This window comes from Nilaparvata lugens, chromosome 8 (genome assembly GCF_014356525.2).
Source record: "Nilaparvata lugens isolate BPH chromosome 8, ASM1435652v1, whole genome shotgun sequence".
NCBI classification, from domain to species: domain Eukaryota; kingdom Metazoa; phylum Arthropoda; class Insecta; order Hemiptera; family Delphacidae; genus Nilaparvata; species Nilaparvata lugens.
In genome coordinates this window covers 3,346,529-3,366,390 of record NC_052511.1, presented here as the reverse complement: position 1 = coordinate 3,366,390, position 19,862 = coordinate 3,346,529, and the positions used below count along the sequence as shown (strand labels likewise).

Sequence of the window (19,862 nt, the reverse complement as noted above, 5' to 3'; positions counted from 1 at the left end):
GAAAAACCCTGTTTTTGACAACATTTTTGCCATTTCAGCCGCCATCTTGAATTGCATTCGATCGAAATCGTTCATGTCGGATCCTTATATTGTAAGGACCTTAAGTTCCAAATTTTAAGCCATTCCGTTAATTGGGAGATGAGATATCGTGTACACAGACGCACATACACTCATACACACAAACACACACACACACATACATACACATACACATACACACACACACATACATACACATACACATACACACACACCACACACACACACACACACACACACACACACACCACACACACACACACACACACACACACACAACACACACACACACACCACAACACACACACACACACACACCACACACACACACACACCACACCACACACACACACACACACACAACACACACACACACACCACACACAACACACCACCACACACACACACACACACACACACACACACACACACACACACACACCACACACACACACACACACACACACACACACACACACACCACACACACACACACACACACACACACACCACACACCCACACACACACACACACACACACACACACACACACACACACACACACACACCACCACACACACACACACACACACACAGACCAATACCCAAAAAAAACACTTTTTTGGACTCAGGGGACCTTGAAACGTATAGAAATTTAGAAATTGGGGTACCTTAATTTTTTTCGGAAAGCAATACTTTCCTTACCTATGGTAATAGGGCAAGGAAAGTAGAAATGGTATAGCACTTTAGGAACGTAGTGTTATTCTAGACAAATTCCTATGATAGACATTCTTATAGTATCATTAAGGGTGGCAGATTATCATAGAATACGGTAGTGGATTTGAGCAATATCACTGTGTAGGCTATATCCCAATTCTCAGTAACCGGTAGTGAAGTCCACGTTCTAATGATGATATTTCTTTAAACATCTATTTAACTCCGCTAACTTATCAGATTGTTTTTTAACAATATAGAAACATAATCAATTAAAATAGTTAATCTCTATCATGTGAACTCATCATTTAAGTCATTGAAAAAAATATTCCCTGAGAGTACTTCAATATCATTTTTGGTGCACTTCAACATTCAGTACCTGATTAACAGGGAACTTTATTCTGGGAGACGTTTGGAAAGAAAATTTTTCTATGTAATTCAAATGAATTGAATAGAGAAGTGCATGTTTTGGAATCGTAGAGCCTACTATATTACTAGAGAGACGAACAAGGTTGATTGATTGATTGATTGAGTACTTTATTTATATAGATTACAATATGTACTGGCTTATACACTTATTTACAACTAGTAGGTAACCCGTGCTTCGCAAGGGTCTATTTTAAAACTGCAAAATGAAAACTTGACGTAATAAAAAATCGAAATTTGAAAATAGACCCATAACCATCCCCGGTTAATGAAGAGTCTATATGCAAAATTTCAAATTAATCAGTTGAGTATTTTCAGACGTGATGATGCGTCAAACATAATTCCCTATTCCATACATGTAAGCCAGTCTTTCCTTTATTATAGTATAAAAACTGAAGAATACATAATACTTGGAAACCTCACAGAATCATATTGATTTTTCCAATACATCGATAATTTTAGTTCGATTAGGATCCTCCTCAATTTGAATCAGGCAGCCTTTTGTTTTCCCCAAGTCCAAACAAAAAACACTAAAACCGTTTCATGGGGAATTCGTGTCTGATAGTACATTATAACTGAAGAATATAAATTATTTCTTATTTTATTGTGATCTATTCATGTTTTTCTTATGAAATTCAATGATAGGCCTACAGCATGAAGACTATGTCCAATTCATTTGTACTGGTGGCAAAATTTTACATTAAAAATAATTATTTGATAAAATCCAAGTTCAATAGTAATGAAAACAAATTCCTTCAAAAAATAATTGATAATAATACGTTTCGAGGGAAAAAATTAAGAACAAAAAAACGGGAAGCCTCGGGGATTCAAACCGAGGAACCATCGCTCCGTAAGCAGGACTTTTACCGCTGCGCTACATAGACGTTCGTAAATGGTAGTCTTATAACCTGCTCATAAAAAGACACACTTTGGGCTATGAAACTTCATGTAGCCTACGGTAGCATAGATGAATTTGAAAAATTAATTATGAAAAATCTAGAAGGAAAATTGAAATTTGGGCTTCCAGGTGCACGAGATTGATATTTTCATAATCTATGTTCAAAATTTGGAGATCTAAATCATTCCCGTTTTTCCGGCATGCAATCCACAAGTTGACATGTTTTGATGCGAACAAACGAACACACGAACAAACACAACCCTACTCTCTCTTATTATATAGATAGCTTCCAATACAGCAAAATTGTAGATGAATTCACAAAATATAAACTAAGAAAATAATTATTGAGCTGTATATGATATGAAAAAAGCAATTTGTAATATCTATAGATAAAATAGATAATATTGTTATGCATCTACATAAATTGGCGGAGCTTTGGACATATCAATGTCCATTCTTCGGAAAGAATATTCGAAGTATCCTTCCCACTTACTCTCTACCAAAGGTTGAGAGGCAGAAAGAGGACTTAAACTCCTAACTTCGCCAAATAAATTATAGTTTCGTTTCATTTCATTTCGTTACAGTAATGAGAATACTGTACAGAATTGAAAAGTGGATCTTGAAGTATGGTACAATATGGATAACTGGAGAGAGATTTTATGGCTGGAAATTGTGCAAGCGAGTTAGCAGAGAATGAAGAACAGTTGGAGAAAGAAAGATCGCGATAAAGAAAGAGATAATTATGAAGGATTACAGTTGTAAAACCATAAGCTTAACGCCCCGAATGGCTTTAGCAATAAAATAGCCATTAGAGTAAATGAGCTCTGTAAGGCAAGGGTAGACTAAGAAAAAATGATGGAGAAGGAGGAAAAGAAGAAGAAAAAGGAGGAGGGAAAGATGAAGAAGAAGAAGAAGAAGAAAAGAAGAAGAAGAAGAAGAGAAGAAGAAGAACAAGAAAAACGTAAGATACAGCTCCTTGTTGGAGCCATAATATAGTTAAGGCACTGGTTAATGTATTTGTACGATCAGTATCAGCTGTGAATAACAAATAGTGAGTAGGTTTTTGATTTTGTATTCAAATGTTTTAAATGAGTGCAATATTTTCTAAAGTTTTCGATTTATTGTGATACATTCTGTAATCTATTTAGAGTATAGAATCAACCTTCAAAATTCAAAATTTTAAATCATCATTCTTGGACCGAAAATCAAGTGACGAAGCAGTGTGTGATTACATAACCTTATCTTTTGGACAACATTAACATTTTATCAACATTTTTGGAGAGAAATAGTACAGGCTCAGCCTAGTTTTTCCTCCAATGTCATAATTGTATTATGATTATAGTATTTTATACAATAAATGAAAATAAAATGAAAAATTTCTGAATATATATATTTTTACATTCCAGCATGGGAAATGGAAACCTAAACATAAAAAAAGGTGTGGAAAGAAGTTTTGAAGAAGAAGAAGGAAGGTAAAGGGAGTGTGGTGAGGAGGTGGATGAGAAGGAGGAGGGAGATAGAAAGAATAAGACGTAGAAGGTTGAGGGGAAGAAGAGAAGAAGAAGAAGAAAGAAGAAGAAAAAGGAGGAGGGAAAGATGAAGAAGAAGAAGAAGAAGAATGAAAGGAGAAAGAAGAAGAACAAGAAAAACGTAAGATACAGCTCCTTGTTGAGCCATAATATAGTTAAGCACTGGTTAATGTATTTGTACGATCAGTATCAGCTGTGAATAACAAATAGTGAGTAGTTTTTGATTTTGTATTCAAATGTTTTAAATGAGTGCAATATTTTCTAAAGTTTTCGATTTATTGTGATACATTCTGTAATCTATTTAGAGTATAGAATCAACCTTCAAAATTCAAAATTTTAAATCATCATTCTTGGACCGAAAATCAAGTGACGAAGCAGTGTGTGATTACATAACCTTATCTTTTGGACAACATTAACATTTTATCAACATTTTTGGAGAGAAATAGTACAGGCTCAGCCTAGTTTTTCCTCCAATGTCATAATTGTATTATGATTATAGTATTTTATACAATAAATGAAAATAAAATGAAAAATTTCTGAATATATATATTTTTACATTCCAGCATGGGAAATGGAAACCTAAACATAAAAAAAGGTGTGGAAAGAAGTTTTGAAGAAGAAGAAGGAAGGTAAAGGGAGTGTGGTGAGGAGGTGGATGAGAAGGAGGAGGGAGATAGAAAGAATAAGACGTAGAAGGTTGAGGGGAAGAAGAAGAAGAAGAGAAGAAGAAGAAGAAGAAGAAGAAGAAGAAGAAGAAGAAGAAGAAGAAGAAGAAGAAGAAGAGGAAGATGATCAAGGATATAGCATAAACATCAACATTTTCATGTAGGTCTAGCCCTGTTTGAACCATATTACAATTAAGGCGCTGTTCTAAAAGTATAAGAAGAAGAAGAAGAAGAAGAAGAGAAGAAGAAGAAGAAGAAGAGAAGAAGAAGAAGAAGAAGAAGAAGAAGAAGAAGAAGAAGAGAAGAAGAGAAGAAGAGGAAGAAGAGGAAGAAGATCATGATGATGAAAAGAAGGAGGAAAAGAACTAGGTAGTGCATGACGAGGAGTAGGAGATAAAAATGAGGTAGTGGAAGGATGTGGGGAAGAAGATGAAGAAGAAGGTGGAGGAAGCGGAGGATAAATGCCAAGAATTTCATTCATTAGTACAAGAAGTGTAGTGTAAAGTAGCCTGGAGTTGATAAGAATGAGTCACGGCATCCAAGTATGTACTTAACTACAGTGAGCAGTGTAGACTTAATTTTACGCTTTATGATTAGAGGCCTCATTATAGGCCTTTGCCCCAACTCACAAATTGCGTGATAAAGGCCACCCTTTTCATTTTTCCGCATTTTAGGGGAATGAAGAGTGCTTCGCAGTTTTTGTAACAAGGGAGAGTGCAAGATTACAAGGGGTTGTTTTGAAAAAAGGTTAAAATCTCAGCTTTAATTCAGTGGTTTGATTTTGGATAGAAAGATAAACTGACATTCTAGAATAAAAATACGTGGATCTGACTTGTGGAATAGGACCAGGCCATATTGGGCGTTTTAAGGCGTTTTCAGTCGTCAGGGTAGGAAGCTCTCCGATTGGGTGATTGGGTTGTCGCCTGGTAAACCACCCATATGGTCTGGCCCATACACATTCTCCCGACTTTTCTCTGCTTTCAACTCTGTAAGCTTTTGATGATAGTAGCATAGTTGTTAACAACATAAAATATTATTAGCATTGTCGATACAACAACCAAAACAGCTGATATCTCGCCGACACGTCAGAACAGGACACAATTTACTCTGTTGGACATTATTAAAGGAGGCTGTAGTTTATTACTGCGCGAGGTCTACTGTTCACAGAACTACTAGTATTGTTATCAATCAATCAATCAATCAATTTATTTAGCCTGGCGATACAGTAGTACATAAGGCTACGTCACAAAATATTTTATAAAATTACGATACATAATAAAATCATAATTAGGTCTAAATACATAATAAAAAATCCTTAAAATGAGTAAAGACAACAATATCAATTAATAGCATTCAATAGTTCACCCATAATAGGGCCACGTTATAATTAATTATTTCATGTAATAGTTGACATTAATAATTTATTCTACCTACCACTGTCCTGAATTCCTCTAAAGAGTAGAATGGATTTTCTATGAGCCATTTTCTTAAATGTCTGAGGAATACAGGCAGGGGAAGGGTACGGAAGGAGGCTGGTAAAAGGTTGAAAAATTTTATCCCCACTATTGGAAAACTCGAAAGAGATTTGCTGAGTCTGCACCTAGGTACATGCAGATCTCCACTGGCCCTAGTCGGATAATTGTGAATATCACTGGCAACTGTCAGTACATTTTCCCTCAATTTTATCTCTTTCAAGCACTGATTCAAAAATTCATTGAAGACTGTTAATATTGAATTTTCCTTGAATAGAGGTTTCTGCATTGTAATCTGCATTGCTTATTATTCTGACTGCTTTCTTCTGTAAAACTAATATTTTTTTTACACCTGAGGAATGGCCCCATAACCTGATACCATAAGACAGGATTGAATGGAAAAAAGCATAATAAGCTTGTTTAACATAATTATCAGGCAACTCACATTTTAGTCTCCTCTCTTATATTTGAGTATTCGATTCTGTTAATAATTCTAATTTTGATATTTATCTCAATTCTACTTCTGTTCTCATTGTTTGTATTTTCGGTTTTATATCTGAAAAATTTCCCTTCTTTTTTCCTCTCAGATAAACCTCCGAATAGTGGAGAAGCTACGCTTACACATTATCCAATGCCTTTCTTTATCTTCATTCACTTTCTTGTGGCAATAATTCCCATTATTCTATTTCTCAAATATTCCTCACTCAAATGCTTGTTTTTCTCCAGGTAAACTTACATTCGGTCGGTCACAACCTCTAATTTTGATATATACTTCAATCTAAAAACATCACCCTTGTTTTGCCTTCAGGTAAATCTACGCACAGTCAGTCTCAAAATTTTTCCTTCATTTTAACATGCTGACCTCTCAATTTTCCAATCATACATTCGTTGTATTATTAATTCAATCTTAAAATTCCTAATTTATTTTTCTGTTCAGGTTCTAACCCTAAAGAGACACACTGGGGTGTTTCACACCCCAGGGATTTTTTTTTTCTGCTCTGCAGTTTTTAATATCAAACAGATGGGAATTTATACCCAGTCTAAATTAGGTTTTTAGTATTGTCAACTACTCTCCACCAGTTAGTAATAGCATTCTACAAGGTCACCAGCTCATCTTGTTCTTCGTTTGGGGTGTCTAACACCCCAGAGTGTCTTTTACGTAGGAATTTTATCAAACACTTTTATTACAAAGATTTACTTGTATTGTCACTACGAATGTGGTATGGGGTGATGGTTCAAATTGGAATAAATGCTATGATTCTCTACAACTTGAGATTGAATACAATAAAATGAAGAGACGGGAGTTTTTGATGAAGTTGTCATTGGCAATGATCAAGCCATTCGTTGAAACCGGATTAGGAGCTCCAACACTTAGGCGAAACATTCGTACTTCTAAAATTAGTATAAATATTGATAAGCAGTGCTTTACTTTTAATTTCTGTATGCACTTGGAACAAAAATGATTAAGAAATGTTGAAGTATGGTCTAAGTATTTGTTTTTTTCATATTTTTCAAAGAAAAATGCAAAATTAAATTGGGGTGTTCAACACCCCAGTGTGTCTACTGTGTTAGCATAAAGTAAGTGTGTCTCTGTAGGGGTTAATTGTGGTTATTTGTCATAACTTGATCTCTCCTCCAATAACTGCAACAATCACTTGATCTACATTGTGTTGTGATTGATCACATTTTCCCTAGTTTTGTATTCAGGTAAACCTGCACAGGTACACCTGTATTGAGGTTATCATGCTCCAATTTGCAAAACATAACAATTTTTGTGTTCCTCTGTTCAGGTAACCTGCGCTCAGTCGGTCGCAAACGGTTCGCGCACCTGTCAGAGAGCCTGGAGGAGATCCAGGTGGACGCGAACATCCCCTGGGGCGAGGACACACTGTTCACCCTGGAGTGTCGCCTGGACGAGGGCGGCAAATACGCTCTGCACACTTGCAACAACAAGTTCCTGTCGAGGGAGGGCAAACTGGTCAGCGAGTGTAATCCCAACTGTCTCTACAGCGCCGAGTATCATGGAGGCCAGTTGGCGCTCAGGGATCGTGCTGGGGCGTAAGTATTCCGAAATTGATTTGATAATATTTATTGACCGAGCGAAGTGAGGTCTAAGATTCAAGTCGATGGTTTGGCATTTCTAATAAATGTTTATATGTTTTCGCCCCATTTGGATGTAATGAGCTGGTTTTCGTGCGTCATATGGAGGCCGAAAATGATTGTTTTCTGACCAGGCCGGTAAAAGTTTTACGGCCCTAGGGCTGTAAAATAATCTTGAAGTCAGCTGATTCTGATTTGATGTGAACGTGTTTACAAAATGGTTTATGAAACGGAATCAGTTTATGCTTCTAGAATTGAATAAGTATTCTGCAATAAGATACTATCATTTTATTTGGATGAATAAAATACAGATAAGATATATATTATAAACTATTCAAATTCGATTTTCAGAGTAGGATAGAACTTCTAACCTAAACTTCCGAAGTCAACGACAACAAGCATTGTTGACGTTGACATTCAGATTGGCCAAATTTCAAGTGTGTTAAAACAGCTGATTAAAAAAATTTTCATTATTGTGTTTATATTCAAGAATCAAAACATTTATGATAATATCATCTTATTGTCATTTGAAGAATAAAAAATATAAACTCAACCTCTCACATAATTGAACATAATCTCTAGGTATTATACAAATCAGAATAAAATAAAAATACTTGGACAATTCCTGATATTCAGATTACCTCAGATTTGCTAGAGCTATGACCTTCCTGTTTTGCTTTCGGAAGTGCCTAATAAACAATTATTCTCATATTTATTTTTCTGTGTGGCAAAAAATACGTTCTCACCATGGGCAAAAATGTTTTTCCGGCTCTCAATCTTTTCTAGTCATCGGCCTACGGCCTCGGACTTGAAAACCGATTTCGAGCCGGAAATGCCTCATTTTCGACCCTAGGTGCGAAATATACTATTATATGTTGCGCATTTACGGCGAAACGCGGTAATAGATTTTCATGAAATTTGACAGGTATATGTCCTTTTAAATTGCGCGTCGACGTATATACAAGGTTTTTGGAAATTTTGCATTTCAAGGATAATATAAAAGGAAAAAGGAGCCTCCTTCATACGCCAATATTAGAGTAAACATCAGACTATAGAATTATTCATAATAAATCAGCTGACAAGTGATTACGCAGATGTGTGGAGAAGCCAGTCTATTGCTGTATTTCCATAACGTCTATAGTTTCAATCAGGTACTTGTGAATGAGAATAATTCGTGAGGTCTATTGTTCACAGAACTACTAGTTTAAATCCATTTTAGTATATTAATAGAACAATTTAGTACAATACGCCTCCGTGACTTTGAAACGGCATATTGGCAAGGTATGGTTCGCGGGGTAATATTTACGGCTTTGCAAAAACATCAGGCTTCAGAGACCCTAGATCCCTAGATGGAGGAAGCTCCCTACAGAGCTTTCTTGAAGGAAGCCCCCTATACAAAAGAGATCTCTTGAAGGAAGCCCCCTATACACAGAGATTCCTTGAAAGAAGCCCCCTATACACAGAGATTTCTTGAAGGAAGCCCCCTATACACAGAGATCTCTTGAAGGAAGCCCCCTATACACAGAGATTTCTTGAAGGAAGTCCCCTATACAAAAAGAAACTGTGTATCCAAGTTCATGATACACAAGAATGTTGCGTATCAATTGAACGGGAGTCAACAAACTGAGTCAGCTGAGCCGAGTTCACGACCAAGGTCAACCAACTCTGCGTCCTTGCCTTTTCTTTCTCTTGCACTTTCTCTCTCACAATCTTCCTCAACTGCTTCGTATTTCTTCTTCTTCTTCTTTTTCTTCTTCTTCTTCTTCTTCTTCTTCTTCTTCTTCTTCTTCTTCTCCAATTTCTTTTCTTCCTTCTCCCTTATCTTCTCCTTTCAACTAATCATCTCAACTATAACAAGTTAACTTTCTCTCTCACACTATTCCTCCACTGATTTCTCTTTTTCTCTCTTCCTCATAGTTTTCCAATCTTTCTTCTTCTAATTTTTCAATCTTTCTTCTTCTAATTTTCCAATTTTTCTCCATCTCATTTCAGATTCTTTCTTCTACATTTACTTTCCATTCAACACCGTTGGTTTCTCTTTTTCGTACAATTCATAAAATTATCTCATTGTCCTCTCTCAGCTTTTTTTTTCCTGTATTCTAGCCTCCATCTCTAAACATTGGTGTCAATCTATAGTGAGGTCCACGTTACAATGGCAGTATTCAATTAGCAATGGTATTGCTATCCTTGTCTATCATTCAACAAAGCTGATAGCGCTATCTCTTTCTCACTTCGTTCTGTTGCCAGATCGTCTTTTAACAATGTAGAATTAACAAAATATTCCATATTGATTATAAAATAATTGAAAAATATAATTTCTTGTTTAATAAAATATAATTGATTATTTTAAACGAGAATGAACAGTTAATATTACATCAATAAACCTGTATCAGATACCGTCTAAAGAAGGTATTGACAAGACAGAGGATCGGCAACGTTCCAATTTTTTTCCAAATTCAAATAATATTATATCAGCTGTGTAGACAGCCAATAGTGAAGTTGTGTTTCTTTTGTGGCTCAAAAATTTGCAAAATTACTCAAAAATTTCCAATTTGTTGAGATTTGAATGAAATATTTTTGTTTTTAATCAGTTTTTATTTATCAAAATTCAAAATGTTTAGTCATCAGTTTTGAAGTGGAAATTGGACTTTTTGAAGTAAAAGTGAAATCTTAACCTTATTCTTTTTTGAAAATTTTATTTGTAAAAATTTGGGAGAAGACACAGTTCTTGGCTATGCCTGTTGTCTTCTCCCAATCATAGTGTATTTATTGTAATTATGATTTGTAATTGTCAATGACATAGATAAATAAATCTTGATTCATTCAAGAAAAAAAAAACAGCAGCAGAGAAATACATAGAAGCAGAGTTATATGCATAATGAATATTCGCCACAAAGACACAAAGTCTGGGTGTGATGAATGAGTTTTGTGAATATGCTATCTTTCTTCACTGCCATTATAACGTGGACCTCACAATAAGTTCTTGTATTTTGAGTTGTTATTTCCATTCATTTAACACGTTTTTTCCGAGTTATACTTCTTGAGTTGTTGTTCTCGCTAATATATTTGTTTAATTTATTGCAGTTATCTGTCACCGATTGGCTCCAAGGCGGTGCTGAAAAGTCGTTCAAATTCAGTGACCAAAGACGAACTGTTCACTCTGGAGGATTCACTGCCTCAGGCCTCATTTGTGGCCGCTCTCAACGCAAGATATGTTTCTGTCAAACAAGGTCAGTGGATTCAGTCAAACAAAATAGAATTTATTTTATTTTATGTATTTATTTATTCATAATTTTCATAAAGTAGCACTGATTGGGAGAGAAAAACTAAGGATACTCCTTGTACTATTTTTAATAATTATTACTGAACGAAAACCCAAATTAATTTTGGACTATTTTGGACTAACCTTATCTAAATTTGGGAGAGGAATAGCACAAGGTTACCTTAGTTCTCTCCTTATCATTTTTGATGATGTACTCTTGTTGTATGAATTAAAAGGATACATTCTGAAAATCACCCCGAAGACTCCTGCAACTGCAAATATTGAATAAATTCAATGAATAAAACCAGAGCAAATGCTCATGAGCAAGAGCATGGAGCATAAGGTTTTTGCTCATGAGCAAAAATTAGAAGCAAAAGCATTTGCTCATTTTTATATGAATAAGCTTTACCTTATACTCTTACTTATGCTCCTGAACTCTGGAACAAATGCTCACGTATTTTAAAGATTTTTCATCAGCTGATACGCTTTTGTAGTCTTACTTTGTTTTTACAGCTCACCGAAGCGCTAAATATGCAAGTAAGGTGCACCGCTTGTGTTTGCGTCGTCTGCTCTGTTTTCTATTTATGAATAGAGTTTTAGGTTAGTTGAGTTTAGAATTTTGAAATAATAGCGTGAAAAAATGTCATTTCTATAATAATCTTCAGCATATTCTTATAATATCAATAGCCTTCTTCTAATCGTCTACACTCTCATATTCTTAAATGCCTATTTCCTATTTTGTGATGGCTATCTTTATATCAGGTAGATGTCTTTTGTATTTATTCTTTTGTAGGAATAATAGTGATATATATCATGGTTGAATCTAAAAAGAGTTTTATAAGTTCTCCACTATTGGTTGTCATGGCTATCTTTATATCAGGTAAACCGATCTTTTGTATTTATTCTTTTGTAGGAATAATGGTGATATATCACGGTTGAATCTAAAAAGAGTTTTATAAATTCTCAACTATTGGTTGTGATCGTATCTAGTTTCCTCTTCCACATACGAATTAGTTGAGCTATTTTACTATGAGCAAAAGGTGATAAGCTGCTCTAGACTAGACTCACCTTTTTTGAAGCATTTGTTTCAAAAGTTGAGCAAATGCTCTAGTTTATTCATACAATTTTGAGTTTAAGCTTTTACTTATGAGCAAATGCTCAAACTATTTTTTTGATGAGCATGAGCAAAAGGTTTTGCTCACGTTTATTCATAGAAAATGAAGCAAATGCTCCATATTCTAGAAGTATAAGCAAATGCTCAACTTTATTCATTAAGAATACTAGTGAAGAAGAATAAAGAAGATTTATGAGAGAGGTAGTGGATGTAATTTTATTTATTAATATCCTTAACATAGCTTCATATGGTTGATAGTATTGTGGCTGTCAATATTCGTGAATTAAACAGTATAAAAAACGTAACGCAGTTTCTTGAAGTGTCACCCGGCAAACCAATTTATAAGACGTTGTCACGTCAAAATCCAAATACTATGTTAATCACTCCGAAGACTTCTGCTACTGCAAATATTGATAACAGGGTAAACAGCTAGATGGAAATTCGTTTAATCATAATTCATTAGCACTCGAATAATTGCAATATCTCAGTGACTTCCATCAGCAATATTCGTGATGTTATCGATTTGAAGTCTGTTGATTGCCTGAGATTGATCTGGTTCATGAACAAATCTAGAGTCTACTCTAGAAGACCTCCGGTTTTTTTTGTAATATTTGAAAAACCGTAGAATAACCTCAAAAGTATCTTTGAAGATACAGCAACTCATGTTCCTACTTTTTCGCCTACTGAAGTTCCCAACAACAAAGTTCAATTCAAAAATCTAAGCACTTAAATCACATAATTAATTGATCTAAGATAATTCAAGCACTGGATCAGTGCTTAATCGTCATAGGTACAATCCTGTAGATTTGCTGGTATAATATTGCCAAATGCGTACAATTCTCTAGTCTTGCTGAAGAAAATGTTACAAAATACGTACAATTCTGTAGATTTGCTGGTATAAATATGGCCAAATACGTTCAAATGCGTACAATTCTCTAGTTTTGCTGGTGGAAAGGTTGCAAAATACGTACAACTCTGTAGATTTGCTGGTATAAATGTTGCAAAATACGTCCAAATGCGTACAATCCTCTAGTTTTGCTGGTGAAAAGGGTGCAAAATACATACAATCCTGTAGATTTGCTGGTATAAATGTTGCAAAATACATTCAAATGCGTACAACCCTCTAGTTTTGCTGGAGAAAATGTTACAAAATACGTATAATTCTGTAGATTTGCTGGTATAAATGTTGCAAAATACGTTCAAATGTGTACAATCCTCTAGTTTTGCTGGAGAAGATGTTACAAAATACGTACAACTCTGTAGATTTGCTGGTAAAAATGTTAAGGAATTCGCACAATTCTCTTTTTTTCTGTATTTAATTCGATAAGCAACATGTTTACATTAATATTAGGCATGTATGTGAAGGTTTCATTTATTAAGAATGAGTCATGAATTTTGATAGGAGTGATGCCTGATGTTTTACTTAGATCAGTCAATCTATACGGGTTTGCTGGTGTTAGGAACAGCATTAATTCATACAAAAAGTACATTATAAAAATTATAGGGAGAGAAAAAATAAGGTAGCCTTGTGCCATTTCTCTCCCAATTTATATAAGGTTACACATAGTCCAAAATAGGTTAAGTCTTGTAGTTGCTCACTTCACAAAATTTTCACAATGTAAATTTTTAAATTTAGATGTTTTAAAACCAAACATAGGAATATATTTCACATATTATCACTAAAATAATAAATATTCACATTTTAAAGAACTCTAGATTTCGCTGGTAGAAATGTTGCAAATTATTTTTCCTAGCACTAAATTCCGTTACTCCAACTCAAACTTGAGATGGACAGATGTGTGTTCGACCAAGCATTGAAGAACAAAAGTAGACATCAGGCACACTCCAGTCGTCAGTCACCCTCTCTTACTTCCATTTCCGGTTTCATTATTATTCCTTCTTCTCTTCTTCTTCTCATTCTTCTCTCCTCCTTCTCCTCATCACACTCACTCTCATCTTCTTCTTCTTCCACTACTACTGCTTCTTGTTTTTATTCTTTTTCTTCTTCTCTGTCTTCGTCTCTCTCCTCACATTTACTTTCCAATTATTATTTCCAATTCACCCCCAGTTGTTTTCTTGTTCAGCACCCCCCATTGAGGTGAGGGTTATTTACATAAATTCATTCACCACCCTACACCGTGTTTTCTTTCAATCTCCCTATTATTTTTCTACTACTTCTCCTTCTCCTCCTCTTATTCTTTATCTTCTCCTCACTTTTTATTCTCCCCGTAATTAGATCATGGCTTGAAGGTGACACATGCTAGACATAGTTAGCTATATATATTTGACACGCGTCAGAAGTTTTATGAATGACTCCTTGGGGTGGTAAAAGGAAGTTCAAAGTTCTACAACTCCTCTCTCTTCTGTATTGCTTTTGAACAATATGTAGCATTGATAAAAATAAGAAAGGAATAAAAGAAAAAGGATGAACTTTGAAGAAGGAAATGTCATGGAAAAAAATGAGGAGGGATGAACAATAAAGAAGAAAATGTAATTTTCTGGTCGAAGTAGAAATAATATTAAATATTATATAATATATATATAATATAATATTATATTATATTATATTATAAAACTATAATAATAAAATTTTTTTATTTTGGGACTCATCCTGTCGTCAAGTGCAGTAGGAGTATACTTTAAAGTCTCTTCTTGTTTTGAAAAACTTTTGATATTTGTTTGAATCGTCTCTTGTAGAAATTGTTGAAGCCTTCACATATATTGAATTATTTTTGAGAATTATCGTAGAGTTCGATCACTCCAATTCGAACAATTTTTTCATAGCGTTGAAACGTTTGGAGCGTGTAGACGTACCTTCAACGCAATCCTAGTTTCGTTAATGATATGAGGGTGGGACTACCCCATGCATTAAGTGCACCCTCTCCTTTGTTATGTGAGGATTAGGGGTGCTGACTGCTGACCCACCCCAACAGTTATTCATATAGGTTTGGTCATGACACAGCAGAAAATTCTTACAAAATCAGAGTACTTTCTGTACACTCGTTTTACACTAATGGTTCACAATCAGCACCAATGACTCAGTTGTCAATTTTTTCACCTTCCACTGTTATCTTTTCCATTTATATTTTTATCCTTCCTCTCCTCATCTTCTTCCACCACCACCTCCTTCTCCCACTACTCTCCTCATCATCATCATCATCATCATCATCATCTCATCATCATCATCATCATCATCATCATCATCATCATCATCATCATCTCATCATCATCATCATCATCATCATTCATCATATCATCATCATCATCATCATTTCTTCTTCTTCTTCTTCTTCTCTTCTTCTCTTCTTCTTCTTCTTCTCTCTTCTTCTCCTTCTCCTCATCTCCTCCTCCTCCTCCTCCTCCTCTCCTCCTCCTCCTCCTCCTCCCTCCTCCTCCTCCCTCCTTCTTCAACATTTTTTCTGAACACAGTTATCTATATATAAAAAGCGAAATGGCACTCACTCACTCACTGACTGACTGACTGACTGACTCACTCACTCACTCACTCACTCGCAGAACTAAAAATCTACCGGACCAAAAACGTTCAAATTTGGTAGGTATGTTCAGTTGGCCCTTTAGAGGCGCACTAACAAATCTTTTGGCAATAGTTTAACTCTAAGGGTGGTTTTTAAGGGTTCAAAATTCGTCTTTTAGCATGTATATTTTTCTTATTCTCTTAATTATAATTTAAAAATGTCCATACCATATATGTCGATATAGAACTATAATCTAGAGAGAGTACCTCTTCGAAACAGTTGTTAACTGGTAACTAAATTAATAATTTTGTCAGGTTGGCATTAAGTTGAGTTGACTTTGTTAGGTTGGCACCAAGTTGAAGATTGAAATGCATTTATCGCTGAAAAATTGATTGGGCATTGCTACTTCAACCACAGCTATTCCTGGAATTATTATATTACTAGCCGTCAGACTCGCTTCGCTCGCCATATCCGTTTAGCCAGACGTTTATTCTGGACTTCCGACTGGATCGTCCTAACATATGATAAAAATGCTCAAATGAAAAATGCAGGCGAGCGAAGCGAGCCTTCTGATCTCATTCTTGGACGATTCAGTCGGGGGTCCTGGTTAGACGGATACGGCGAGCGAAGCGAGCCTGACGGCTAGTTAGGTATAATGTTGTCAAGCCGAAACAAATGAGAGTTGAGTAACAAGAAACTTGTCCAATCATAAGCCAACCAATGACAGAGCAGTGATTTCCTTGTCATCGCGACAGCCAATGCTAATTGAGCGAAGAAGAAAATTGAACCAATCACAAATCAACCAATGAGAAAGCTCGAGTTTTGTCGTTTCAACAACAGCAACTGCTATTGAAGTGACAGAGGAGATATTTGGTTTTTCACAGTTCTGATTTGACTGACGTTCCAACATTAGCCACTGGATTTCAAGAGTATTGAAACAATCTCAATTTAAACCAATGAACTCCTATACCTATTTCCATTTGTTTCTATACCTTATTTTCCTTCTCCTATGTTTTTACAACCAATCGAGGAGCAAACTGATGCGCGAAGCGAGATAAAAAGTAAAATAGAAGAAGAAAGAAAGTGAAAGCAATAATAGGAATACTCTTCTCTTCCTATTTCCGTAGGTAAGCATTGGGTGCTATCAGTCTGCCATCTCATTCGTAAAAATGTGTTTTTTACCTCTTTTCAGTGTCATTTTCTTTGCAATTTCCAATTTGATCTCTCTCTCCCTCTCCCATACCCCAGCAGTTCTCTCATCTCTTGTCTGCCAATTTTCCGTAGTTTGGCGATGAAGTTGTCTGTTTTTCACTTGGCAGTGACAGAAAAACGTGGAAAAAAGATAAAGAAGAAGAAGAAGAAGAAGAAACTCAGAAGAAGAAGAAGAAAACTTAGAAGAAGAAGAAGAAGAAGAAGAAGAACAAGAACAAGAAGAAGAAAATCAGGGAAAATGAAGGGGAAACGGACGGAAAAAAGAGGGAAAGCGTCAAAGAGAGAGTTGGCTATAATCTTCAGCAATTCAAATTTACTTGACCTCTATGTGAGTCTGTTGTTCTCAACGTTGTATTCATAAAATAGGAACTCAGAGAATGAAAGTGCAAATTTTTAGTGAGAAAAATGAAGAACCCAATACAAAACCTATAAACTTGAGTGTTGATAGGAAATGACATTGGGTAATACGGCAAGGCAGAACATCCAAAAGGATCTCTCTGCCGATAAAAGCCATAAGAGTAAAAAAATAAATAACGTTATATTCAAGAGTACGTCCCAGAATATTCCACAGTCTATTAACTCTTCAGTCTATTAACTGCCTTTGGTAGAGAGTTAGTGGGGAGGATATTTTTAATATTCTTTCCGAAAATGACATTGATATGTCCAAAGCTCGCCAATTATGTAGATGCATAACAATATAATATCTATACAGTAGTTATATTACAAATACTTTTTCATATCATATACAGTCATAATTATTTTCTTACTATATTGTGTAAATTCATCTATAATTTTGCTGTATTGTAAGCTATTGTATATAAGTGTATAAGCCAGTATATATTGTAATCTACATAAATAAAGTACTCAATCAATCAATCAAACTCTATTTTATGTAATCGGGATTGGAATATATTCTTGATAAATTTGACTATGATGAATTAATGTAGTCCATGATTTCAAAACAAAAAAGTAACAGAGAAATTTTGGCTCAAATTTTTTTGACATTCCTAAATTGTTCCAAGTTTTCAGTGATTTATCAAGTTCAGTATCAATATTGCTCATTCGGTGCAATTCAAAATTTCTAGTTTCTTTATTTGTGACATAAAAATGTATTGAATTACTTAAAGTGGAAATAAGACCTATCTTTTGAAAGTTTACTATTTAAGGAATTTGGAAGTAGAGCAGTTCTGGGCTGTTGGGCAGTTTTGAATTCCTTAAAGTAGAAATTAGACCTATCCTTTGAAAGTTTACTGTTTAAGGAATTTAAGAATAGAAACGTTTTGGGCTATGCCTGCCTGGTGCTCTTCCCAGCTATCTTTATATCTATATTAATATTATACTATATATCTAATATTACTAATATATACTAATATTATACTATATTTATACTATAATCTTTATTTATAATTTGTGATTGTAATGATGAATAAATGTCAAATGTCGAAACATGAGTCACGTGAATTTGTCCTAAGCATATCCAAGAACTGTAGCTCAAATTTAAGTCTGTTCAATTTGAACTGGAACTTCACTACCGTTATCTGAATCCTTGCCGATTCATATCAAGTGGATAGCATAACAATAATGGAATTAAATAGAGAATGCATTTATTCAAATGCTAATTAATAATAATTATTATTGAACGAAAATCCTAAATAAATGCTGCAAATGAGTGCTGCTATCCAGAGATTGCCAGTTTGGTGTAAGGGCAAGCATTCCTGACTGGCAATTGGGACGGTACCGGGTTCGATTCCCGGGTGGCAACTAATTTTTGGATAGTAGCCTATCTCATCGAATTTCCATCTAGCTATTAGCCCGTTGTCAATGTCTGCAGTAGCAGAGGTCTTCGGGGTGATTTGCAGCATTTATTTAGGATTTTCGTTCAATAATAATTGGATAGCATAACCTATAATTTTTATTCATTCATAACTCTACCTTCATTGTATTATCATTCATTCCATCATCATCACCTAGGCTTTAAATACTTCTAGAAAGTCGCCTTTGTGGAATAATGAATAATAAATTATGCATTACTGGCATCATGAGATGCATTCGAAGAATAAAATTTTAATTCATTCTCAAGAGGGATAAGATACCAGTACCTTCTGGATCCCAGTAGTGAATCATTCATCACCGAGTAGCCTAATATCCAAAAATAAACTTCTCATTTATCTTCAGGTGGGCTAAGTTCAAATCAAATTGGAACCCGAAGTAAAATCCAATTTTACCTTCCTATCTGAAACTCCACGACCTTGTCTTTCCCCATGTCAGTATTGGTTGTATGGAGAGCATTGATGTTTCTACATTAGAAACCCTGACAGTTTTAAGTGAATTCAATACGGAGGAAGAATTTAAAGCGGCTGGAGAGTGAATCAACTGAGCGTACTTATACAGAATTTTATTTTGAACTGAATTTATTTTTGAATCAAATTTTATATTTTCACACCCGCTCTCACCTATTTACATCCTACCTTCAAGTGTGCTAATTTTGAGATCTCATTTCCAAGTGGTATTGCATTTCAAATGTGCTTGTTTTTATCTTGTGGTATTTTAAACAAATTCTTTCGCTTTTAGTTTCCTGCGACACTACCTCAAGCCTTAGTACATTATTCCCGGAATAAATATGGTGTGACTATAGTAAGGTCCAGGTTGTTATAGCAGTGGGAAAGGATAGGAGAAGAGCGCTGCCGATTCTCTGCCTTGTCCCCGAGTTCTATAGAGGATATCCGATACTGGTCAATCAATCATATATACAAATTCTCAAATTAATCAGCCCAATAGTTCAGACATGAGATGCATGAATTTCCTATTCCGTACGTGTATATGCCAGTTCTTTCCTCTATTATAGATTGATAGACAATTGCGCTGCGCTGCGGTCGCAGATAGATTTCTCTATTTGTGTGTTTCTTTTTTCGCCTAGTATCGGTTCAGATAGGATGTGAAAGTGATTGAGAGCTC

At 35.1% G+C, this 19,862-nt stretch overlaps 1 protein-coding gene across 1 annotated transcript in view; it reads left to right on the top strand.

The window, feature by feature from the left end:
- Positions 1-19,506, top strand: part of LOC111051953 (protein singed) — a 70,870-nt gene extending 51,364 nt beyond the window's left edge. Inside the window, exons 4-6 of the mRNA XM_039435055.1 lie at positions 7,536-7,801; positions 10,928-11,086; positions 19,479-19,506. Of these exons, the coding sequence (XP_039290989.1) occupies positions 7,536-7,801; positions 10,928-11,086; positions 19,479-19,506 (453 nt within the window). The remainder of the gene's footprint in view (positions 1-7,535; positions 7,802-10,927; positions 11,087-19,478) is intronic.
- Positions 19,507-19,862: the final 356 nt, after the last annotated feature.